Source organism: Pristiophorus japonicus, chromosome 14 (assembly GCF_044704955.1).
Source record: "Pristiophorus japonicus isolate sPriJap1 chromosome 14, sPriJap1.hap1, whole genome shotgun sequence".
NCBI classification, from domain to species: domain Eukaryota; kingdom Metazoa; phylum Chordata; class Chondrichthyes; family Pristiophoridae; genus Pristiophorus; species Pristiophorus japonicus.
Window position 1 is genome coordinate 17,111,372 of NC_091990.1, and position 25,481 is coordinate 17,136,852.

At 47.2% G+C, this 25,481-nt stretch overlaps 1 protein-coding gene across 1 annotated transcript; it reads right to left on the reverse strand.

Annotated features, from left to right (window-relative positions):
* Window positions 1–2,038: 2,038 nt before the first annotated feature.
* Window positions 2,039–11,860, reverse strand: LOC139280305 (gastrula zinc finger protein XlCGF8.2DB-like). The gene is made up of 3 exons (XM_070899975.1): window positions 11,807–11,860; window positions 9,235–9,695; window positions 2,039–2,243 (listed from the first exon to the last, which is right to left on the reverse strand). Exons 1-3 carry the CDS (start codon window positions 11,858–11,860, stop codon window positions 2,039–2,041), a joined length of 720 nt encoding a protein of 239 aa, XP_070756076.1.
* Between the last annotated feature and the right edge of the window lie 13,621 nt (window positions 11,861–25,481).

Here is a 25,481-nt window from a genome sequence, read left to right on the forward strand (position 1 = left end):
ACCATTATTTTCGTGGAAGCATTTACCCTTTTAAAATAAATTGGTTAATGCCTGTGATAAAAATTGTATGAATGTGACCTCTAACATCAGCGACAGCCATTTCTAGGCTCGTGAGAAAAGTTCGGGATGAGAAAACCAAATTCGGCCCAATGAAGCCTGTTTCTCCCTCACACATCATGGCCTCTCACAGGGCCCGAATATGATCAAAGCCAAGTTCCACCCATTCACTGTCGAAAGGACTGCGAAGATCCTGACAGTACTTTGGGCGGAAATTTGGTGAAAAAATAGAAAAAAAACACCCGGCAGGAAAGATGGGCGTTGCAGGTGGATTCTCGGCGGTCCCGATCAAATTAAGTCCGAGGCTCGAGTCGGCCGAGGTAGGGGGAAAACATGGAAAACACTTTTTCAAAAAATAAAAAATAAAACATCTGAAAACATTCGGAGGACCTTTTTCCACTGAATCGTTGCAAAAGAATTAGAAAATAGATGCTCACTTACCTTTTTTTTGCAGGGTTTCACAACCAGCGTCTGTCAAAAGGCTGGTCCGACTGGGTGGGGTTCCCCCCGCCACGAAGTACGGATCACCGCTCCCACCAAACTCGGCTTGGGCAGTTTTCCCAGCGTTGTTTGCGGGCGGTCTGCTCCCCAGCGGTATTTCGAAACCGCCGGCGTAAGGCCCTGACGAAACTCCCAATGAATGGAAGACTGCCCAAAACCAGGAAATACCGGCGAGAAACCGAGCATTACCCAACGGCAGGGCCAGCAATTTCGGGCACATTGTGTTTTGAAAGCCGCAATATTTTGCCGTTATTACCTAGCTTGGTTGATTATTCCAAACATTGGTCGCTGTTAGAGTAACTTTGCTTTCCTGATATCACAGAATCATTGAATGGTGCAGACAGAAAGAGACCATCGTGTCTGTGCCGGCTCTTTGAAAACGCGATCCATTTTGTCCCACTCCCCGGCTCATTCCCCATAGCCCTGAAAATGTTTCTCCTTTAAGTATATATTCAATTCCCTGTTGAAAGTTATTACTGAATCTGCTTCCACCACCCTTTCAGGCCGTGCGTTCCAGATCACAACGCTTCGCTGTGTACATTTTTATCTTTCTCATGTCGCCTCTGGTGCTTTTGCCAACTATCTTAAATCTGTGTCCTCTGCTTACTGACCTTCCTACCACCGTTAACAGTTTCTCCTTACTCACTCTACCAAGACCATTTTGAACAGCTCTATCAAATCTCCCCTTAACCTTCACTGCTCAAAGGAGAACACCACCAGTTTCACCAGTCTCACCACGTAACTGAAGTCCCTCATCCCTGGTACCATTCCAGTAAATATTTTCCACACCCTCTCTGAGGCATTCACATCCTTCCTAAAATGTGGCGCCCAGAACTGGACACAATACTGCAACTCAGTCTTAACCAGTGTTATAAAAGTTTAGCATAACTTCCTTTTGTACTCTCTGCCATTATTTATAAACCCCAGGGTCCTGTATGTTTTTTAACTTGTCCTTTCACCTTCAAAGACTTGTGAACATACACCCGCAAGTCTCTCTGATCCTGCACCCCATATCTGTTTGAAATCTACTTTCACAGATTTCCATTTCCACCTTGTGGTCCTGCCCGAGTGTACTTTGAAGTCATGATCAGTATGATTCAATATTTTATGTACTTCAGTGAAGTTTCCCCTTAACCATCTTCTCTCCAGACTGCGTTATGTTTCATTAATCTTTCTCCATAGATGGTTGCTCTTTCCTCGTCCTTTCTGACCTATGTCTGGCCTTCACCGTGTCTGGCCAGGATCGTCATCACTGAGATCGCTGACCCGAGGAGAATGTTAGAGTCCAACCAATATCATCACACAAGATGAGCCAGAGCACCAAACCTTTATCGCATTATCTGCATTCCAGACGTCGTGTCAAGACAAGTTACGTTCCTCCGAATGAGCAATACCACTGATCATTCAGACACATTCCCCTTTCACAGGTGGCAGCACAGTAGAGTCTGGAAGCTAAACCTGGGATGTCCTGGTCTGTGCGCTACGGTGTTGCAGCAGGAGTGGGGCTGGCAGTGAATGAATCCACCGGCCCGTCATAGAAGGGATCTGTTTCCATAAAGTTATCGGTGTTCTCGCTCAGGCCAACATCGAAGAACTGACCTCGCTCAACCAGCTCCGCTGGGCGGGCCACATCGTCCGCATGCCCCGACACGAGACTCCCAAAGTAAGCGCTCTGTTCATAACTCCTACAGGCAAGCGAGCCCCAGTGGGCAGAGGAAACGTTTCAAGGACACCCTCAAAGCCTCCTTGATAAAGTGCAACATCCCCACCGGCACCTGAGAATCCCTGGCCCAAGACTGCCCTAAGTGGAGGAAGAGCATCCGGGAGGGTGCTGAGCACCTCGAGTCTCGTCGCCAAGAGCGTGCAGAAAACAAGCGCAGACAGCGGAAGGAGCATGCGGCAAACCAGGCTCCCCACCCACCCTTTCCTTCAACCCACTGTCTGTCCTACCTGTGACAGAGACTGTAATTCCCGTATTGGACTCTTCAGTCACCTGAGAACTCACTTTTAGAGTGGAAGCAAGTCTTCCTCGACACCGAAGGACTGCCTAAGATGATGATCCCTGCCTCTGCCTTGCCTCACCTCATCGGCAGCTGAAACCCTCATCCATGCCTTTGTTACCTCCAGCCTTGACTATTCCAATGCTCATCCAAAACTCTGCTGCCGAAATCCTAACTCGCACCAAGTCCCGTTCACCCATCACCCCTGTGCTCGCTGACCTGAATTGGCTCCCGGTCCAGCAATGCGCTAATTTTAAAATTCTCAGCCTTGTTTTCAAATCCCTCCATGGCCTTGCCCCTCCCTATCTCTGTAACCCTCTCCAGCCCTTCAACCGTCCATGATATCTTTGCTCCACGAATTCTAACCTTTTGCGCATCGGCGATTTAAAATGCTCTGCCATTGGCGGCCGTGCATTCAGCTGCCAATGCTCTAAGTTCTGGTTATCCTTCCCTAAACCTCCCCGCCACTCTCTCCTCTTATAAGACACTTCTTAAAACCTACTTCTTTGACCAAGCTTTTGATCACCTTAATATTTCCTTATGTGACTCACTGTCAAATTAGTTCGATAACGCTTCTGCGAAGCACCTGGGGATGTTTCAATACATTAAAAAGCGCTATATAAATACAAGTTTTTGTTATCTAAATGTGCCTGCTCCTATTAACCCCCATGACTATGAGTGACACACGCTGTTGCGAAAGTGGCTCTATGTTTTTGTCCAAGCACGGACGTTGAGTTTCCCCTGCGATGGCTCAATGGGTAAATGCACCAGGTAGTGTGGCACTGAGCCACACAGACCAGGATCCCACCCCTCTCCCCGCCCCAGGCTCAGTCACTGATCTATGGTGATCTCAGCCCAGGGCAGAACGACAGATTTCAATGTCTCCAGGCTAGGGAGAGGGAAGAAATCAGCCAGGGCAGTTGCTCAATGTTGCTGTCTGGTGACCACCCCTGCTGGGAGGTACACGGCAGAATGTCAGGAAAATCCACAATGCCTCCCTGAGTCAAATATCCTGGGCACAGTCACGGTGAAGAATGAGGAATGAGTGTGCAGCCGTGCTCCAGCACCTTCATGACAGACAGAAAGAAAAACAGAATCTGACAGTTCAGCAGCTGAATCGTGACATCAATTTTGAGAAAAATGTCAGCACCAGATCATTCTAAAAGTAACTGTTATCCCACACCACAAATAGCCGTGTGTGTATTTGCGGCTATGTGTGTTCACTGTGATGGCATTTGTGGCAGCTTGCAGTCCAGTCCCACCTCCACTTCCTTTTGTTGTGCAAGTTGGGTTAAATAGGTCATGATTCTCTTTTACATTGGCGCTACCCAGGATAAAGCAGCCCGCTTGATCGGCACCCCATCCACCACCATAAACATTCACTCCCTCCACCACCAGCGCACCGTGGCTACTGTGTGTAGCATCTACAAGAAGCGCTGCAGCAACTCGCCAAGGCTTCTTCGACAGCACCTCCCAAACCTACGACTTCTACCACCTAGAAGGACAAGGGGCAGAAGGCACATGGGAACACCATCACCTGCAAGGTCCCCTCCAAGTTACACACCATCCTGACTTGGAAACATAACGCCATTTCTTCATCGTCGCTGGGTCAAAATCCTGAAACTCCCTCCCTAACAGCACTGTGGGAGCACCTTCACCACACGGACTGCAGCGGTTTAAGAAGATGGTTCACCACCAACCCTGCCAGCGATGGCTACATCCCATGAACGTATAAAAAAAAGCACAGTAGGAGGCCATTCGGCCCACCATGCCTGTGCCAGTATCTTATCTCAGGAGGGTCCTGAGGTTCAGCCTTGGCCGGTGCTGAAATAGACTTTCGGAGTTGTGAGGGTTCCACAATTCACCTCAGCATAACTGAGCAAAACCACATAGACCTCCTCTTCCTATTCATGCTGAAAATGCCGATATGGTTTAATGCCAAGAGTCAGCTGTGGATTAGAATTTATCTCCTCATCTGCCCTGCATTTTGAGTATACAATCCCCACAATACCAGCAGAATTCTCAGAATCCTGGCTCATATAAATAGAATCTGACTTATTAACAACTTCACCCCATGGCCAAATTACCCGCTGTCACTCATTGTCTAGGCTCACACATCAAGCATGGCTATTTGGAGGAGATATCAGAGAGAGTTCCCCCAGCAGCTTTTTCAACCCTCGTTGTCTGGGATACAATCTTGTGCTGCTGATCTTAGGAACATCGGAACAGGCAGAACAGGGGCAGGCCATTCAGCTCCTCGAGCCTGCTCTGCCATTCAATGAGATCACAAAAGTCTATTGAGCTCAGTCTTGAGAGCTCTAATTGTGCCCAGCATCCACAGCCTTTTGGGAGAGGGGGCAGGGTGGGGGAATTCCAGATTTACACCACCCATTGTGTAATGTATGTACATAAGGTCTGCCCACCACCAGGGGGGCCATACCATCAGAGGTCCTAGGGTCATAGGTACCCTCTGGGCCTGGTATATAACCTGAACTTCATCTTTGTATCTTCACTTCTGGAAGCCATTAAAGACTGACCAGATTACACCTGGTCACTGGCTCACAGTACGGAGTTCATTGTATCATTTCACATCGTGTGCAGAAGTGCTTCTTGACTTCACCCCTGAGTATCCTAGCTCTAATTTGAAGGTTTTGTCTCCCTCGTTCTTGATTGCCCCACCAGAATCTACCTTATCGAATCCGTTTAACACTTTGAGTATTAATCTTCTATACTCTTGCCACCAGCTGCACAGATTCCGGTTACATTTATGTAACATTCTCAAAGTGCACTTAGTTCTTTGTGTGTGTTGGTTTGATTGCGTAAAACTGTAAGTTCTATTATAGTGAAACAGACATCCCAAATTTCTAATGAGAACACAGCCACATCTGGAATTGCTCCCACTTCCGTTATCTTTCAAATAGGTCTTCCTAGTGTCTATGCACCGATAATACTCATTATCAGTAATACTCATTATCAATAATACTCATTATCACATTGCTGTTTGTGGGAGCTTGCTGTGTGCAAATTGGCTGCTGCATTTCCTACATTACAACAGTGACTACACTTCTAAAAGTACTTCATTGGCTGTAAAGCGCTTTGGGACGTCCTAAGATCCAGAAAGTCATTATATAAATGCAATTAAGTTAGTTTGTTCTTTCCTTTATTTCGTGTTGTCTTTTTCTTTTTTCTTTCTTTAGTTTTTTTGTAATTCTCTTTGTGTGAAGTGCTTTGAGATATCCCTGAGAGATGTGTTAAGACATTATAGAAAACCATGTATCCCTCTTACGTTCCTACTTTAATACAGTGACTACACTTCAAAGCATTTTGGGACATCCAGAGGTTGTGAAAGGTGCTATAGCAATGTTGTTTTTCTTCCCTTCTCTTCTCATTGATCTGCACTTTGGCAGAAGGAAATAAAATGGACAAAATAGGAGAGGAGGAAAATGCACTACTCACACGTCAACATCAATTGGTAGATCCGGTTTGCACAACCAGAGATTGATAACAATGAATATTTCACCCCCAGAGGGTAGGGCTGAAACCGAACACAACTGAAAATGCTGTGACGTGGAGTTCCAGGTGAAATGTTGACTTGCCTGTTCTCTGTTCAGATGTCATCTGACCTGCTGTGTGTTTCCAGCAATCTCTGTATTAATTTCCAGAAAGCATGAGCCAATGCAGCCTCATCAATCCACAAATAACACAGGCAAACCCCCCCAATAACACAGGCACGTTTAACATTTCCCGTGTTGTGTGTGCACGGGATTGCCTCTGTACCCTCAGGCAGGTTTTGAAAACAGAATTGAATATAAAACATGATTTCGCTATCGCTGTAACCTCCTCCAGCCCGACAACCTGTCGAGATCTCTGCGCTCCTCCAATTCGGGTCTCATGTGCATCCTCGATTGCCATCACTCCACTGTTGGTGGCCGTGCCTTCAGCTGTCCAAACCCAAGCTCTGGGAATACCTCCCTAAACCTCTCCACCTCTCTAACTGTCTCTTGTCCTTCAAGACGCTCCTTAAAACCTACCTCTTTGACCAAGCTATTGGTCACTGTAATGTATACACCTGTGAGTATGCACACAGGTTTGTAGAGCTGTTGCAGAAGGTGGGGGTTCCCAATGGAGTGCGCTCTACGCGGGAGTCCTCCCCCTATTTATTGGGGACTTGGCCTGGAGGGTGGTGCACAGAGCAATCCCGTGCAATAAGTTTTTAAGTCGGTTCACTGGCTCCGAGGCCGCCTGTAATTTCTGCGGTCTCGAGGAGTCCGTGTTCCACGTTTATGTTGAGTGTGCGAGGTTGCAGCCCCTCTTCCAATAGTTGAAGGGGCTGCTCCTCAAATTCTGGCTAAACATCAGTCCCACACTCATAATCTTTGGGCACCCTGTGCAGAGGGGAGCGGGCAGGTCGGAAGGCCTCCTCATAGGACTGCTCCTGGGCATGGGCAGACGAGGGGGTCATTCAGCCCGACTGCCTGCCTTTCTTCCGCGGTTACATCCGAGCCAGGGTGTCCCTGGAGATGGAGCACGCGGTGTCCACCGGTACGCTCGCGGCCTTCCGCGAGAGATGGGCGCCAGAGGGACTGGAGTGCATCATCACTCCCGGCAACCAAATTTTAATTTGATGTTTGTCTAAAGTTTAATTTGTTTAAGTTTGTCGGTTTTAGTGCCCCCCCCTTTTTTAGCCAGGGGCACTTGATTTAATAATTTATTTTTTACAGGTACAACTCAAAATAGTTATAGAGCTGTTGCATTGTGAGTGGCTTAGGCAGTCACGTGATGGTCACAAGACTCAATAAAACCCCAGTCAGTTGTGTCTGGGCCATCCACAATGAGGCATGCAGTTGTGAGCCTAGTGGATGAACTGGTAATGTGTAGTGTGATTGTTAAACCTTTATTAATAAATCAACTAGTTCTAAGAACAACGTGTTGCTATGAATTCTTAAGCAAAAGAAGCCATGAAGCAAATACATTTACAATCACCTGTCCTAACATCTCTTTATGTGGCTTGGTGCCCAATGATACTCTTGTTAAGTGCCTTGGGACATTTTACTACTTTCAAGGTGTTCTATAAGTGAAAATTGTTGTGGTGGTTTATTTTCTTATTAAGTAATTGACTGTTTTCTTACCCAGTTGACCTCTTGGTGTTTTTTGTGTCATTTTGGATTCCTACAGACCGGCATCTTATGAGCTGGTTCCCAGTGTTCACACAACTCATTCCAGCTCCCGTATCCCACTGGCACACCCATGAGGAGTGATTCTCAGATCCAGTGGTCCAGGTGCTCGGGGGGGGGGACTACATCTCAGGACATGACACGTGTTCGTCTCTGTGATCTTCCGTCCGTTGAAGTTCACCGATGGGCGTTGGTGGACTGTGCACCTTAACTCGAACAGTCGAACCAGAGGACATGATCTGCGCTTGAAAGGGAGGGAGGGTGGCGGAATTCAAAACAAATCTGCGGAAAAAATATCAGGCCCTGAATTTGCTGTCGGTACAAGCACCGCCGATGAAACTGACCGGAACTTTGGGATTCGCCGCGCGCGCAAACAGATAGCCCGAAGTTACAGTCTGTCAATGACAGCTGCAAAACAGGCTGCGCTGTGGCACCTCACTGCCACCCCGGTGCTCACAGAGCTGGCAATCAGTGAAATCTCGGAAGTCATTGAAACTGATGAAAACTTTGGCTCTTCCGCAGTGCACTCGCGGTTAAATTCCCCGCTGAAAGTTCGACCCGAAGGGATGAGGTATAACTGGCGGTTTAACAGTGTATTGACTGATAAACAAAGGTTTAGGGCCTAAAAAACAAATTTTAATTCGGTGTAGCGTGAAATTTGTCCATTTTAATAAAAAATTAAAAGTTTTAAGAAACTTTCACCTTTTTTTTAAAGAGTTTTGTGCATCTTTATTTCAGGTTCGCCTTTTCCCCATGTGAGAGCCCCAATCTTTCTTTTGCTCTCTCTAACTATTGTAAAATAGTTTTAATTTTAAGGTACCTTACCCACTTCCTTTTTCGCGAGTCTGTGAGAATTCTGCCCTTTGATTAGTATTAGGCGGTCCCTCATATCGAGGATGACCTGCTTCCACACCAAAAAGGGATGAGTTCACAGGTGTTTCAATAAGAGACCTGACATTCTAGGTCCTGAACTATATGCTGAAGGGTGGAAGATGCCTGTGCGTGGATTCTTTTAACGTGGGGTGGCCGTTGCACACCAGCCACCACACGGGCTTGACGGAGCTAGGTCTTGATCCAGTGGCAAGGGTTAACCAAGACGACTGGAGACCAGCTCTGCTGCACGGACCTAGTGCACACACATATCGCAGTTTGGGCTGGCCCGTGCTGCCCCTGGGCCCTCGCCTCTCCTGGGCCCCGAACCCTCGCTCCTCGGCCCCGAGCACAACACTCCTGGGCCCTGATCTCTCACTGCTCCTCTGCCCCAATCAAAAATGGAGCAGTCAGAAACAGAACATCAATTAGTCTCCTCTTATCTTGGAGACATCAAATATCGACACTGTTATTTGAAATATCAAAATATTAAACTCCAGCCTAGTTGAAGGGTTATTAACATCAGCAGAAACAAACAGTTCAGAAGGATGTGAATAACAGCAGTAATAACAGCAGAATCCAAACCCTGCAATCACTTGTGGACTCGCTGGTGTGTCAGCAGGGTGCATGACTGAGTGAATCCCTTCCCACACACTGAGCAGATGAATGGTCTCTCCCCAGTGTGAACTCGCTGGTGTTTAAGCAAGAAACAGTACTGTGTGAATCCCTTCCCACACACGGAGCAGGTGAAAGACCTCTCCCCAGTGTGCACGCCCTGGTGTCTAAGCAAGAAACAGTACTGAGTGAATCCCTTCCCACACACGGAGCAGGTGAAAGACCTCTCCCCAGTGTGAACTCGCTGGTGTTTAAGCAAGAAACAGTACTGAGTGAATCCCTTCCCACACACGGAGCAGGTGAAAGACCTCTCCCCAGTGTGCACGCCCTGGTGTCTAAGCAAGAAACAGTACTGAGTGAATCCCTTCCCACACACGGAGCAGGTGAAAGACCTCTCCCCAGTGTGAACTCGCTGGTGTTTAAGCAAGAAACAGTACTGAGTGAATCCCTTCCCACACACGGAGCAGGTGAACGGTCTCTACTCAGTGTGAACTCGCTGGTGTGTCAGCAGGTTGGATGACTCAGTAAATCCTTTTCCACACTTGGAGCAGGTGAACAGCGTCTCCCCGGTGTGAACTTGCTGGTGTGACAGCAGGTCAGATGACTGAGTGAATCTCTTCCCACATTTGATTGGCTGCTTATCATCATCATCATAGGCAGTCCCTCAGAATCGAGGAAGACTTGCTTCCACTCTAAGCATGAGTCCTTAGGTACAGTCCAATACGAGAACCACAGTCCCTGTCACAGGTGGGACAGATAGTCGTTGAGGGACAGGGTGGATGGGACTGGTTTGCCGCATGCTCCTTCCGCTGCCTGAACTTAGTTTCTGCATACTGTCGCCGATGAGACTCGAGGTACTCAGCGCCCTCCCGGATGCGCTTCCTCCACTTAGGGCAGTCTTTGGCCATGGACTCCCAGGTGTCGGTTGGGTTGATGCACTTTAAGAACATAAGAAATAGGAACAGGAGTAGGCCATACGGCCCCTCGAGCCTTCTCTGCCATTCAAGAAGATCATGGCTGATCTGATCGTGGACTCAGCTCCACTTCCCCGCCCGCTCCCCATAACCCCTTATCCCTTTATCTGGGAGGCTTTGTAACATTTCCTCTGCCCACCTTTGGCTTGTTTGCCGTGAAGGAACACTTTCTTTGGGAGTCTCTTAGATAGACTGTTGACATCACAGCAGCTCACATGAGGGCATCCCCATTAAGTTCCGGTGAATTGAACTCAAGGTCGGAAAACCCAAGGTTCTCGACACGGGAATTGCAAGATCCTTGTGCGGAACATGCTTTGGGGCCAGCAGCGAGCGTCTTCGCTTCACTGCTGGCCGCACAGTCAGGTCCAACATTTCACCGAGCGAGCGGTCAATCTATGGACCAGGCTCCCTTAGGAGATGGTGGAAGCAGTGAATATTGATTCATTCAAATGCGAATTAGAAAATAGCATTTTGGGATACAGTATATGAATAATTTGCGAGATGACGTGTGGTGAGTTCAGCATGCTTGGGAGGAACAAGTGACTTTGGACCTATGGTTCCCAAAACTCTCCATCACTGGGGGTTTTCCTCACCTTGATCGAGATAGATTGCTGTGATTGGTCAACAACCCCATTATCATTTTATCATGCGACTACCAGGATGGTAGAAGATGAACGAGATGGACCTTGGTCTTTTCTTGTTGAGCAGTTCCTGTGTTCCGATGCTATCCTGCGAAGTGCTCCGAGTGAGTGGTGCTCCCAGCTCGAGCCCGTTTTTCACTGTCTACCATCGGGAGCCTGGAGCCATCTTCCGTAGTGTAAGCACCGGGAGCCGGCTCGTGGGCTCTGACCTCCCAGAATGCGATTGAAAGCGAGCAGGAGCATAAAGCGGCCTGAAATCATCGGGGTGTTGGTTTCAGGAGGCTGCCGCTTGACTCGCTAACCCGCACCACTCCACCTGGATTACATTTCATCGTTTCCCCAACCAGGCCCTGGGCAGAAGCAGAGGCAACATATTTGGGGGCTGCTTGTTGGACCCATGACAAGGTGGGTCTCCAATGCCAATGGAACAAGGTTAGTTGGTCAATTTATATTTCTAACCACAGGCCACAGTGAGCGAGCCATGCATTTGACATCGATTGCAGTTTTTAAACCTAACAGCATGGTGAAGTTCAGTGAATGCCCCACCCTACACCAGTTCCAGGGTGTCATTTCAATGTAGTATATCGAACCACATTCCAAGGTCAGGCAATCACCACCCTCTAGAGAGGAGCAAAAAAATATAGCAAGAGAAAGTGCAGATGTAAAGAGACTTTGGAACATAGGAACAGGAGGAGGCCATTCAGCCCCTCGAGCCTGTTCTGCCATTCAATTAGATCAAGGCTGATCACAGAATCAGAGAAAGATATAGCACAGAAGGTGGCTGTTCATAGAAACATAGAAAGTAGGTGCAGGAGTAGGCCTTTCGGCCCTTCAAGTTTGCACCACCATTCAATATGATCCTGGCTGATCATGCAACTTCAGTACCCCATTCCTGCTTTCTCTCCATACCCCTTGATCCCTTTAGCCGTAAGGGCCACATCTAACTCCCTTTTGAATATATCCAATGAACTGACCTCAACAACTTTCTGTGGTAGAGAATTCCACAGGTTCACAAATCTCTGAGGCATTCAGCCCATCGATCCTGTGATCTGAGGCAGTGTTGGGTGTGGGGAGGTACTTGTGAAGAATAGCAGACAGCAATGCTCTGGGCCACATTATTGTTGACCGTACAGAGGCAAACAAACTGTTGAAGAAAAGATATTGTACAACTGATGCAAGATGAGACATCGGGAGTAAGTATGAAAAATGGACTTCCATTTTAAAATCCTGTCCTTTGGGTTACATTTCAGACATTCCCCGACCCTCCAGAAAAAGACAGACTATCTGATCCAAAACCACAAGGGTGGAAACCTTAACATCACAAGGCAGTTTCAGCAGCAAATGTTTTGGCTCTGGTTTTTAAAAGTAGGAACCCTAGGTGGTGTATAGTAGCTTCATCACACACCAGCAACAAAAGCCCCAGGCTGCCCTATCCCTTTAAACAAAACTCCGAACAATGTTTATTCGTGGTGAGAACTTCTGTGGGGTAAAAATTCGCTCGCTGAGCGCCCCTGGAAAGGATCGGAACAGGGGCACGAAAGGGATTTGGTGTGCCGATGCCGACAGCACTGACCAGTATCCCGGGAGTGTCGAGCCGGTGTGCAACGCCCCCGGTTTCAACAGATTTTTGTCTGGCGCTGACCCTGTAGCGCCCCCTAGTGGGACCGCCTGGGAAAGCGGGGAGTCCGAGCTGTTCCGGCGGCGATGAGGGAAGGAATGAATGCATCAGGTAAGTGTGACAGTTTTTATCTTTGCCATTTATGTTTGTGTGGGGTGAGCAAGGTATTGGGAATGTTTTTTGTGACGATTTTGTTTATTCCAGGGAATCCTCTCATAGGGCGCTCCGAGGCTGGCTCATTAACTCGGGATTTTCAGCCGGCCTCGCGCCCCAAGAGAGGTGTGCACCTCCCTTCGCGCTCTGCCCCACACTCAGGGCCCAGCTGGTCAATTTTGTGGCTGCAGACGCAAACCATTTACCGCCCTGCCGCCATTAGTGCCCTGATCAGCCGCAAACCCAATTACGTTTCAGAAGTGAGTTGATTCAGGATTTGCCAGCTGACTTGCCCCTGTCTTCACTGAGTGTTACCTACAGAGAGCTCACCTACCCAATAGCACATTGACAGCCCCTGTGAACACGTTTGTGACATCACAGAGTGGGGAAAGAGGTCCTCCTTTTACGCAGAATGATTTTGGTCCCTTCTCCTGCCCTGCTCGTCTCCTGCAGGTCGGGTTGCCAACCCTCCAGGATTGGCCTGGAGTCTCCAGGAATCGGAGATTAATCTCCCAGACACAGCTGCCAGCAACACCCAGGCAGAAAATGATGATGATTTTTTTTTTCACCTTCTTTCAACACTTTTGTTTATTCGTTTATAGAAATATTGGAAATGGGAAAAAAGCTGTTTGATTGGGAGGGGCCGGTTGGAGGTACGGGGTCATGTGTCGAGACCTCCAGGAATAGGTCCAACCAGAGTTGGTAACATTTAAAAAAAAAGAAAGACTTGCATTTATATAGCGCCTTTCACAACCTCAGAACCTCCCACCGTGCTTTACAGCCAATGAAGTCTGTAGTCACTATTGTAATGTGGGAAACGCGGCAGCCAATTTGCGCTCAGCAAGGTCCCACAAACAGCAATGTGATAATAACCAGATTGTGGGCTGGATTTTCGGCTTGGCTCATTTCGGGGCGGTAATGGCGGCGGGGCGGTAAGGTTTGCGCCCGGGAACAGTTTGCGCCTCAGTCAGCAAAATTGGGCAGCTGGGCCCAGAGTGCGGGGCGGAGCGCGGATGGAAGCGTTACACACCTCCCTTAGGGCGCTAGGCCGGCTGAGCATGGGAAAATCCCGAGCTAAAGATCCGGCCTGGGAGCGCTCCGAGAGGGGCCTGGGGAGAGAGAAAAACTTGAAAAAAAATCCAACAAAAACATTCCCAATACATAGCCCACGCCACCACAACATCAATCGCAAAAAATAAATAAAGAAAAACCAATCGCACTTACCTCTGGTGGACACCTCACTGCAGCCGGTATAGGTCAGACCACTCGTTTTCACAGGCGATCCCGGTCAAAAAGCAGAGGCGGACAGCACTGGAAAATCCAGCTGTTTTAGTGATGTTGATTGAGGAATAAAAATTGACCAGAACACCACCCTTGCTGTTCTTCGAAATAGTGCCAGGGGATTTTTTACATCCACCTCTGGGGGCAGACGGGGCCTCAGTTTATCGTCTCATCTGAAAGGTAGCACCTCCGGCAGTGCAGCACTGGAGTGTCAGCTTAGATTTTTGTGCTCAAGTTCCTAGAGTGGGACTTGAACCTATGACCTTCTGACTCAGAAGCGAGTGTGCTACCCACTGAGCCATGGATAATTCTACCAGAATTCAGTCTTTTGGTACGTCACCCAAGCAGCCATTTTAATGTGTGAGACACAGTGTGTGCTTGGCTGTTTGACCGTGGGTGTATCACAAAGTTTACAAATGTGCATTTTTTGAGCAAGGGTCAATGTCTACCCATGGAAACTCTGGTGCTGAGGCCAATTGTAGCTCATTGGTTGAGAGCAGCTAACCCATGCAGACCGGGGCTTGAATCTGGGCCCTTTTGGTTTGTATGGCTCAGAACCAGACTGGGTAGTGCCTTCCCGCACCATGAAGGGAGTTCCTCTAAACACAAATAAATCGTTTATTAAACCTACCCTAATCATCACTGTGGAACTGTTTATGGAACCACTTACTTTCTATCCAGTGTTCAAGGGACCTTGCCTTGCAGACCACAATCTATTTTAGCTAGGTAAGGGTATCAAGGGATATGGAGCTAAGGTGGGTAAATGAGGTGCAGATCAGCCATGATCTGATAAAATGGCAGAGCAGACTCGAGGAGCTGAATGGCCTCCTCCCGTTCCTGCTTTCCTGTAAATTCCATTCAGCCAATGAGCTCTCCACAAAGGCTGTATAATTTGTCCCGTTGTGAGCCTAATCCAATTTGTTTAATGTCTGGATGAAAAATTCTCCCGGAAAATAATTGTGCAGAACACCAGAATATCGGTCCAAGCTCTCAGCCAGATACAAACGGGGCCAAGGAAAAGATTTCCATTGTTCCAGCAAGGCAGAGCCTGTGAGTTCCTCTAATGTTGGCTCAGACACCTACAGTTCTGGGCACAGACTGCCTTCAAAAACAAACATCTTATTTTCCCCTCCAACTTTCTCACCTCTCTGGAAATGACAAATTAAACCCCGACACGTGGACATGCTCAAACCAGCAACAGCACAAAGATAAATTCAGAACAACTTACATTTGCGTAGCCTCTTTAATGTCGTAAAACATCCCAAGGCATTTCATAGGAGGGTTACCAAACTAAATTTGATACCGAGCCACATTAGAGGATATTACGTAGGATATACGATGCTGAAACAGGCCATTTGGCCCAATCAGTCCATGCCGGCAAAAGTAGGACAGTTGACCAAAAGCTTGGTCAAAGAGATAGGTTTTAAGGAGCAGAGAGAGGTGGAGAGGTTCAGGGAGGGAATTCCAGAGCTTAGGGCTCAGGCAGCTGAAGGCACGGGCCGCCAATGGTGCAGCGATGAAGATCAGGGATGCACAAGAGGGCAGAATTGGAGGAGTGCAGAGATCTCGGAGGGTTGCAGGGCTGGAGGAGGTTACAGAGACAGGGAGGGGCGAGGCCATGGAGCGATTTGAAAACAAAGATGAGAATTTTAAAATTGAGGAGTTGCCGGGCCGAGAGCCAAAGTAGGCCAGCAACGTCAGGGGTAATGGGTGAACGGGACTTGGTGCGAGTTAGTGTAGTAGGGTTACTTGGGTTGGTTGTGGAGCAGAATCATTGAAGAAACTGGTAAATACATGATGGAAACATAGGAACAGGAGGCCATTCTGCCTGTTCCGCCATTTAATTAGATCATGGCTGATCTGTATCTTAACTCTACTTACCCTGCTTGGTTCCATATCCCATAATACCCTTACCTAACAAAAATCTACCAATCACAATTTTGAAATGTTCAATTGACCCCCAGCCTCAACAGCTTTTGGGGAAGAGAGTTCCAGGTTTCCAACAACCTGCGAGCATTTTCTGCAGGGATGAACTCAGACTCTATCTTGGGATCTTGTTGCTGATGCTAGGATCTTACTGAAATGGCCAATTGTCCCACGTGTCTGGATAGTGAACAATAGCAGACTATTTTACCACGGAGGGCATCACAGCGGTGTCTGATCCTATTCCCACCCAACGTTCACTGGTCAGCAGTCAATGGCCAGCTGAAGTAACATTCCAGGTTGGCTTTTTTTCCTGCCAAACCCAATTTTTTAAACAGCTGGAGGAAAGAAATATCGGTGGTGCCATCTATCGGATGAGATGTTGGTTAAACCGAGGCTCCGCCTGCCTTCTCAGTTGGACGTAAAAGATCCCACGGTACCGTTTCGAAGAAGAGCAGGGCAGTTATTTCCGGTGTCCTGACCAATATTTATCCCTCAACCCACATCACTAAAAAACAGATAATCGGGGCATTATCACACTGCCGTTTGCGGAATCTTGCTGTGCGCAAATTGGCTGCCGCGTTTCCCGACAGTACAATAGTGACTGCACTTCAAAAATGTACGCCATTGGCTGTAAAGCGCTTTGAGACTTTCTGAGGTCGTGAAAGGCGCGATATAAATGCAAGTTATTTTATCCAACCTCGCCGTTGCGGTGAATTGCAGCATTCCAAACTGATAATCAGGTGACTGAGCACAGAGCAGGAGTTGAATTGGAGACCCCCTGCCCCCGGGCTGTGTTGCACAGTCACACACAGGACAGTGCATTTACCAACAAGACCACCAAGGAAGCTCTTAACATGGACAGACAGATTGACTGACAGCTTATCTGCTCTTAATTAAAGTACACTTACTCTTTAAACAGTCAGGCAGAAACAATTTGGGAATATTAATTATATTGTTCAGTCAGACCAATATTGTGCTCATGCCTTATTTAAATATTCCAACATCTGGTGCTTTAGTTAATAGTGTGAAAATTGAAATTCAGCCTTTCCAAGGACAATGATTGCAAAGGTTAAACATGGCTGCCTTACAGCAACATCTGCTTTTCTCTCTGAAGATTTTTTAATTCGACATTACTTTGTGGCATTTTTTATTATTATTTATGAGGATTTTTACCCAAGCTGTAGGGACACATTAAGTGCGCTGAAGCAGACCATTAACAGTTGGTACACCAGCTGCTACAAAACTATTATGTTTCACAAATATTCTCACAAGTAACTTTCCATTAAAACCTTTATTTTGTCAAAAATATAAGATCTGTATTCCTGCGTGTTGTGTGGGAAAAGGCCTCTTGTATAAAATGCAACAATTTTTAAAGGAGAACTTGCGTTGTCTCTGGAATTCTCTCCCATAGTCCGACACCTCAACCTCCCATCTCCATTAACATCCTCTTTAAACGCTGCCTCTTTGACCTAGCTGTTGGGGTCACCTCACATAATCACTCCTTCTCTGGCTTGGGGTCCATTATCATTCCGCTTCTGTAAAGCTGCTTGGGTGGTTTTTCTACATCAAAAACACTTTATTAATGCAAGTTGTAACTTTGACAGCACCTCCAAATCCCCAACCTCTACCACCTAGAAGGACAAGGGCAGCAGCTGCATGGGAACACCACCGCCTCCAAGTTCCCCTCCAAGTTACACACCATTCTGATTTGGAAATATATCGTCGTTCCTACATTGTCGCTGGGTCAAAATCCTGCAACTCCCTCCATAACAGCACTGTGGGAGCACCTTCACCACATGGACTGCAGCGGTTCAAGAAGGCGGCTCACCACCACCTTCTCAAGGGCAATTGGGGACGGGCAATAAATGCTGGCCTTGCCAGCGGCGCCCACATCCCATGAATGAATAAAACATTTTTTAGAGGGGTAAAAAGCTTTATGAAAAGGGCTTGGTAAACTTTCTTTGTATCTTATTTTGTCATTTCTATAAGTATCGATTGGTCAAATCAAATCGCACGGGGTAGCCTGGAGGAGGAATTCATAGAATGCATATGGGATTGTTTCTTAGAACAGTATGTTACAGAACCTACAAGGGAGCAAGCTATCTTAGATCTGGTCCTGTATAATGAGACAGGAATAATAAATGATCTCCTAGTAAAAGATCCTCTCGGAATGAGTGATCACAGTATGGTTGAATTTGTAATACAGATTGAGGGTGAGGAAGTAGTGTCTCAAACGAGCGTACTATGTTTAAACATAGGGGACTACAGTGGGATGAGGGCAGAGTTGGCTAAAGTAGACTGGAAACACAGACTAAACGGTGGCACAATTGAGGAACAGTGGAGGACTTTTAAGGAGCTCTTTCATAGTGCTCAACAAAAATATTTTCCAGTGAAAAAGAAGGGCGGTAAGAGTAGGGATAACCAGCCGTGGATAACCAAGGAAATAAAGGAGAGTATCAAATTAAAAACCAATGCGTATAAGGTGGCCAAGGTTAGTGGGAAAATAGAAGATTGGGAAAATTTTAAACGACAGCAAAGAATGACTAAGAAAGCAATAAAGAAAGGAAAGATAGATTACGAAGGTAAACTTGCGCAAAACATAAAAATGGATAGTAAAAGCTTTTACAGATATATAAAACGGAAAAGAGTGACTAAAGTAAATGTTGGTCCCTTAGAAGATGAGAAGGGGGATTTAATAATGGGAAATGTGGAAATGGCAGACACCTTAAACAATTATTTTGCTTCGGTCTTCACAGTGGAAGACACAGAAACAATGCCAGAAATTGCTGGTCACAGGAATGTGGGAAGGGAGGACCTTGAGACAATCACTATCACCAGGGGGGAGTGCTGGACAGGCTAATGGGACTCAAGGTAGACAAGTCCCCTGGTCCTGATGAAATGCATCCCAGGGTATTAAAAGAGATGGCGGAAGTTATAGCAGATGCATTTGTTATAATCTACCAAAATTCTCTGGACTCTGGGGAGGTACCAGCGGATTGGAAAGCAGCTAATGTAACGCCTCTGCTTAAAAAAGGGGGCAGACAAAAGGCAGGTAACTATAGGCTGGTTAGTTTAACATCTGTAGTGGGGAAAATGCTTGAAACTATCATTAAGGAAGAAATAGCGGGACATCTAGATAGGAATAGTGCAATCAAGCAGACGCAGCATGGATTCATGAAGGGGAAATCTTGTTTAACTAATTTACTGGAATTCTTTGAGGATATAACGAGCATAGTGGATAGAGGTGTACCGATGGATGTGGTGTATTTAGATTTTCAAAAGGCATTCGATAAGGTGCCACACAAAAGGTTACTGCAGAAGATAAAGGTACGCGGAGTCAGTGGAAATGTATTAGCATGGATAGAGAATGGGCTGGCTAACAGAAAGCAGAGAATCGGGATAAATGGGTCCTTTTTGGGTTGGAAATCGGTGGTTAGTGGTGTGCCACAGGGATCGGTGCTGGGACCACAACTGTTTACAATATACATAGATGAGCTGGAAGAGGGGACAGAGTGTAGTGTAACAAAATTTGCAGATGACACAAAGATTAGTGGGAAAGCGAGTTGTGTAGAGGACACAGAGAGGCTGCAAAGAGATTTAGATAGGTTAAGCGAATGGGCGAAGGTTTGGCAAATGGAATACAATGTCAGAAAGTGTGAGGTCATCCACCTTGGGAAAAAAAACAGTAAAAGGGAATATTATTTGAATGGGGAGAAATTACAACATGCTGCGGTGCAGAGGGACCTGGGGGTCCTTGTGCATGAATCCCAAAAAGTTAGTTTGCAGGTGCAACAGGTAATCAGGAAGGCGAATGGAATGTTGGCCTTCATTGCGAGAGGGATGGAGTACAAAAGCTGGGAGGTCCTTCTGCAACTGTATAGGGTATTGGTGAGGCCGCACCTGGAGTACTGCGTGCAGTTTTGGTCACCTTACTTAAGGAAGGATATACTAGCTTTGGAGGGGGTACAGAGACGATTCACTAGGCTGATTCTGGAGATGAGGGGGTTACCTTATAATGATAGATTGAGTAGACTGGGTCTTTACTCCTTGGAGATCAGAAGGATGAGGGGTGATCTTATAGAAACATTTAAAATAATGAAAGGGATAGACAAGATAGAGGCAGAGAGGTTGTTTCCACTGTTCGGAGAGACTAGAACTAGGGGGCACAGCCTCAAAATACGAGGGAGCCAATTTAAAACCGAGTTGAGAAGGAATTTCTTCTCCCAGAGGGTTGTGAATCTGTGAAATTCTCTGCCCAATGAGGCTAGCTCATTGAATGTATTCAAGTCACAGATAGATAGATTTTTAACCAATAAGGGAATTAAGGGTTATGGGGAGCGGGCGGATAAGTGGAGCTGAGTCCACGGCCAGATCAGCCGTGATCTTGTTAAATGGCGGAGCAGGCTCGCGGGGCTAGATGGCCTACGCTTGTTCCTAATTCTTATGTTCTTATGTAAATATTTGCAGGGCTATGGGGCAAGAGCAGGGAGACCCTTCATCATCATCTGAGGCAGCCCCTCGAAATCGAGGAAGACTTGCTTCCACTCTAAAGGTGAGTTCTCAGGTGACTGTACAGTCCAATACGGGAATGACAGTCTCTGTCACAGGTAGGACAGACAGTGGTTGAAGGAAAGGGTGATTGGAACTAATTGGAATACTCTTTCAAAGAGTCTGCACAGGCACGATGGGCCAAATGCCCTGCGATTCTTTATTTGTCAAAGAAAGTTGTGATCAACATGTGCAAAGGACTGTGCAGGCAAAAACCCTGCATTCATTGAAGAAACTAATGGATATTGTAATGGGGGAACTACAAGCTCCTTCTCAATGGTCAAATAGCCAGCCTCATTCGCACCTGTGTTGTGACAACTTTGGTTGAAATTTGGCCGAGTGTTGCAGTAGTGTGCTGCTTGTGTATGGCACCATAGTGACAAAAATAAACTGCGGTGTTCCGTCTATTCTCTGCCACCTGAGATAGAATCATAGAATCTTACAGCACAGGAGGCTATTTGGCCCATCGTACCTGTGCAAGCTCTTGGAAAGTGCTCTCCAATTAGTCCCACTCCACTGCGCTTTCCCCATTGCCCTGAAATGTTTTCCTTTTCAAGAATTTAGCCAATTTCCTTTTGACAGTTATTATTGAATCTGCTTCCACCATCTTTCAAGCAGCACGTTCCAGATCATAACAAGGCACTGTGGAAAAATACAATCTCATCACCCCCCCCCCTCTGGTTCTTTAGCCACTTATCTTAAATCTGTGTCCTCTGGTTGCCGACCTTCCTGTCAGTGGAAACTGTTGTGTATCTGTAAAGCATGCATTCCCATGTTCCGCCACCAGGGAGTGCATCCCCTGAAGTCCCAAGGGATCCCAGCATCCCTTGGGAGCACTGTATATAAGCCGGCCCCTCAGGCCTGTTCCTCACTCTGGAGTGTCTTAATAAAGACTGAGGTCACTGTTACTTTAACCTCCCTGTGTGCAGCCTTATCTGTGTTAGGAACACAATAGAAACAGTTTCTCCTTAGCTACTCTATCAAAACCCCTCATGCTTTTGAACACCTCGATTAAATCTCTCTGTAACCTTCTCTGCTCTAAGGAGAACAATCTCAGCTTCTCTAGTTGACTTCCCCTTCCTTAAAGCAGGAGCACCATGGCTAATTGGCACCTCCCCCTTGTTGGGATTGGCTAACTCAGTATGGCCTAGGTCGCAATCCTGGGACATTCCATGGGCCCGAGTTTGGTGGAAGCTAAGCTCTGCCCAATTACCGCCCAAAGGACCGCTGAGATCCTGACGGTACTTTGGGCGGAAGTTTCATGAAAAATTGTGGGAAAGACTACCCGGCGGCAAAAATGGGCCTTGCACGGCAATTCTGGGCGGCTGCGGGCGGTAGCTTCCATTCTGGGCAGCAAATGCGATCCTCGGCACAGTACCACCGAGGATAGTGTCGGGCACAGGGAGGGGGGGATCTGATTAAATAAAAAAATTTCAAAAACAAAAAACCCACCAAAAATCCTTCAGGGGACCCCATCCACCTAAATCCCTGCAAAAGAAGTAAAGGAAACAAGTGCACCAACCTTTTTTTTTTGCAGGTCTTCATACCTACCGTTGAGGTCAGACCTGCCTCCACGTGGCTGTCTTTTCCCCTGCTGGAGCAGAGGACCGCCCGGACCAAACTGGCAGCTCGGCGGGCAGGAGCACTCTTGTGGGCGTAGCACGCCAGCGCACGCCCAGTGGACGGTACCCAGCCGGTGAGAGGACTCCGCCAAACTCGCCCGGAGGGGTGAGCGCCCAGAAACCAGCGAGACCGCCAAGAAAACTCGGTGAGTCCACCAATTTCGGGCCCCAAGTCTTTGCGGCTCAGTTACTGGGTAAACTCTGGGGAGCCCTCCCTTCCCATTATTAAACTATCATCAGAGGGTAGAGTTTCCCGGTGGGATAATCATCGGCGTACTGCCAACAATATTAAGTACTGAAATCAACTGGATGGAGGGAGAGAGAAAAACAGGAACTACAGACCGGTTAGCCTAACATCAGTAGTAGGGAAAATGCTGGAGTCTATTATAAAGGATGTGATAACGGGACACTTGGATAATATCAATGGGATTAGACAAAGTCAACATGGATTTATGAAAGGAAAATCATGTTTGACAAACCTACTGGAGTTTTTTGAGGATGTAACTGATAGAATAGATAAGAGAGAACCAGTGGATGTAGTGTATTTGGATTTTCAGAAGGCCTTTGATAAAGTCCCACATAAGAGAGTGCAAAATTAAAGCACATAGGATTGGGGGTAATGTATTGGCATGGATTGAAAATTGGTTAACTGACAGGAAACAGAGAATATGAATAAACGGATCTTTTTCAGGGTGGCGGGCAGTGACTCCATGGGGTACCATGGAGATCAGTGCTTGGGCCCCAGCTATTCACTATATATATATTATAAATGATTTGGATGAGGGAACCAAATATAATATTTCCAAGTTTGTTGACGACACAAAACTAGGTGGGATTGTGAGTTGTGAGGAGGATGCAAAGATGCTTCAAGGCAATTTAGATAGGTTGAGTGAGTGGGCAAACACATGGCAGATGTAATATAATGTGGATAAATATGAAGTTATCCACTTTGGTAGGAAAAACATGAAGACAAAGTATTATTTAAATGGTGATAGCTTGGGAAGTATCGATGTACAAAGGGACCTGTGTGAGCTTGTACACCAGTCATTGAAAGCAAACGTGCAGGTGCAGCAAGCAGTTAGGAAGGCAAATGGTATGTTGGCCTTCATTGCAAGAGGATTTGAGTACAGGAGCAAGGATGTCTTACTGCAGTTATACAGGGCCTTGGTGAGACCGCACCTGGAGTATTGTGTGCAGTTTTGGTCTCTTTACCCAAGAAAGGATATACTTGCCATCGAGGGAGTGCAGCGAAGGTTCACCAGACTGATTCTTGGGATGGCAGGACTGTCGTATGAGGAGAGATTGGGTCGACTAGGCCTGTATTCACTTGAGTTTAGAAGAATGAGAGGGGATCTCATTGAAACGTATAAAATTCTGACGGGGCTGGACAGACTGGATGTGGGGAGGATGTTTCCCTTGGCTGGGAAGTCTAGAACAAAGGGTCACAGTCTCAGGATACGGGGTAGGAAATTTAGGACTAAGATAAGGAGAAATTTCTTCACTCAGAGGGTGGTGAACCTATGCAAAATTAAAGCACATAGGATTGGGGGTAATATACTGGCATGGATTAAAAATTCGTTAACTGACAGGAAACAGAGTCGGAATAAATGGGTCTTTTTAAGGGTGGCGGGCAGTGGCTGAATATATTTAAGAGGTAGATAGATAGATTTCTCGACACAAAAGGCATCAAGGGGCATGGGGAGAAAGTGGGAATATGGGGCCCAAGTTTCCACATGATTTGCGCCTAATTTTTAGGAGCAACTGGTGGAGAACGGACTATCTTAGAAATCGCAATTCTCCACATTTTTTTTTCTGCAGTTCTAGTCAGGTAGAACAGTTCTACTTTGGAACAGAATTTTTTCTTCAAAAGGGGGCGTGTCCACTGACGCCTGATTTCAAAGTTTCCACAGTGAAAACGTACTCCAAACTAAGTTAGAATGGAGCAAGTGAAGATTTTTGTAGAACTGAAAAAACCTGTTCTACACATTAAAAAATCAGGCGCAGGTTACAAATTAGGCGTCCAGAACGAGGTGGGGGGGGGGGGGGAGGGGAAGTCATTAAATTCTACAATAAATCCTTATTTATACTTCTACAAATATTATACAAATAAATCCAACCTGAATAAACATTTATAAGCAAAGAAAAGATTAAATAAACCATCTTCCTACCTGTGTGAAAGTGCTTCAGGCACGGAGAATGCTGCAGTCAGCCTGAGGCGCCCGTTCTTCGCGCGGGGCGGGGGGAGGAGGAGGCGCCCGTTCTTTCCCGCGGGGGGGGGGGAGGCTCCCGTTCTGCCCGCGGGGGGGGGGGGAGGGGAGAGGAGGCGCCCGTTCTTCCCGCGGGGGGGGAGGGGAGAGGAGGCGCCCGTTCTTCCCACCGGGGGGGGGGGGGGGGGGGAGAGGGAGGGAGGCGCCCGTTCTTCCCGCGGGGGGGGGGAGGGGAGAGGAGGCGCCCGTTCTTCCCGCCGGGGGGGGGGGGGGGGGGAGAGGGAGAGGAGGCGCCCGTTTCTCCCGCGGGGGGTGGGAGGAACGAGACAGTGAGAAGGCTGCAAGTGCTGATGTACTGATGGCAATGTGCTTTTATTAAAAAAATGTTCAAAAATTAAACAGCTACAAAGAACTACAAAAATGGCCGAGTGCCAATGTTTCCTTCACACTGCGCGTGCTCGAACGCTCCAACGCGCACGCGCAGGGTTGCCGGCAGGAAAAAAACTAATTTAAATAGTACCCGCCCCCTCCCACTTACAAAATCGGCGCGAGTGTAGGCTCCGCCCCCCTGGGCGCCGCGCCAAACAGACAAGGAACTGCAGGGTGCTCCAGAATCGCTCGTTTTTTTTTAGGCGCCGTTTTAGGCGCAAAAAACGGGCGCCCAGCTCGGAGGGGCGCCCGTTTTTTATCGTGTGGAAACTTGGGCCCATGGTGTTGAGATAGAGGATCAGCCGGGATCATATTGAATGGCGGTGCAGGCTCAAAGGGCAGCATGGATGTGCACGAGCATGGTTCAAGTATAGAATCGGATGGAGAATTCAGAAAAGATGCCCTTAAGTGTTACCCTCTGACGGTTTATTCTGGATTGCCCTCTCTCGATCCAATCGCATTAGACTGCATGCTTCTGACTGCATTATTCACGATTACTGAGATGTGAAATGCAAGGACATAATCTGTAAAGTCGCGGTGACAAGTAATATACTTCAAGCTATTCCTGCCAAATAGATGGGCATGGAAATCTAAATGTTGTTAAAGCCTCTCCTTTGTCTCATTGGGATGGTAGGCAGGTAATGCAATTTCACACACACGCTTCGAGTTGTCACAGATGGTGCTCTGTGTCTCACGTAAACTTCACAAATAATCTTTGTTTTTACTCTTCTTAAAAGGCAGTGCAGAGGATACCATGAGGCTGATCGCCATGTCAGGGGTCTGTGCTAGCAGGAAGGGCTACAGATACTTGAGCTTCTCAGCTTGGGTAAGAGGCATCAGAGAGATGATTTTGGTGAAGTTCAAA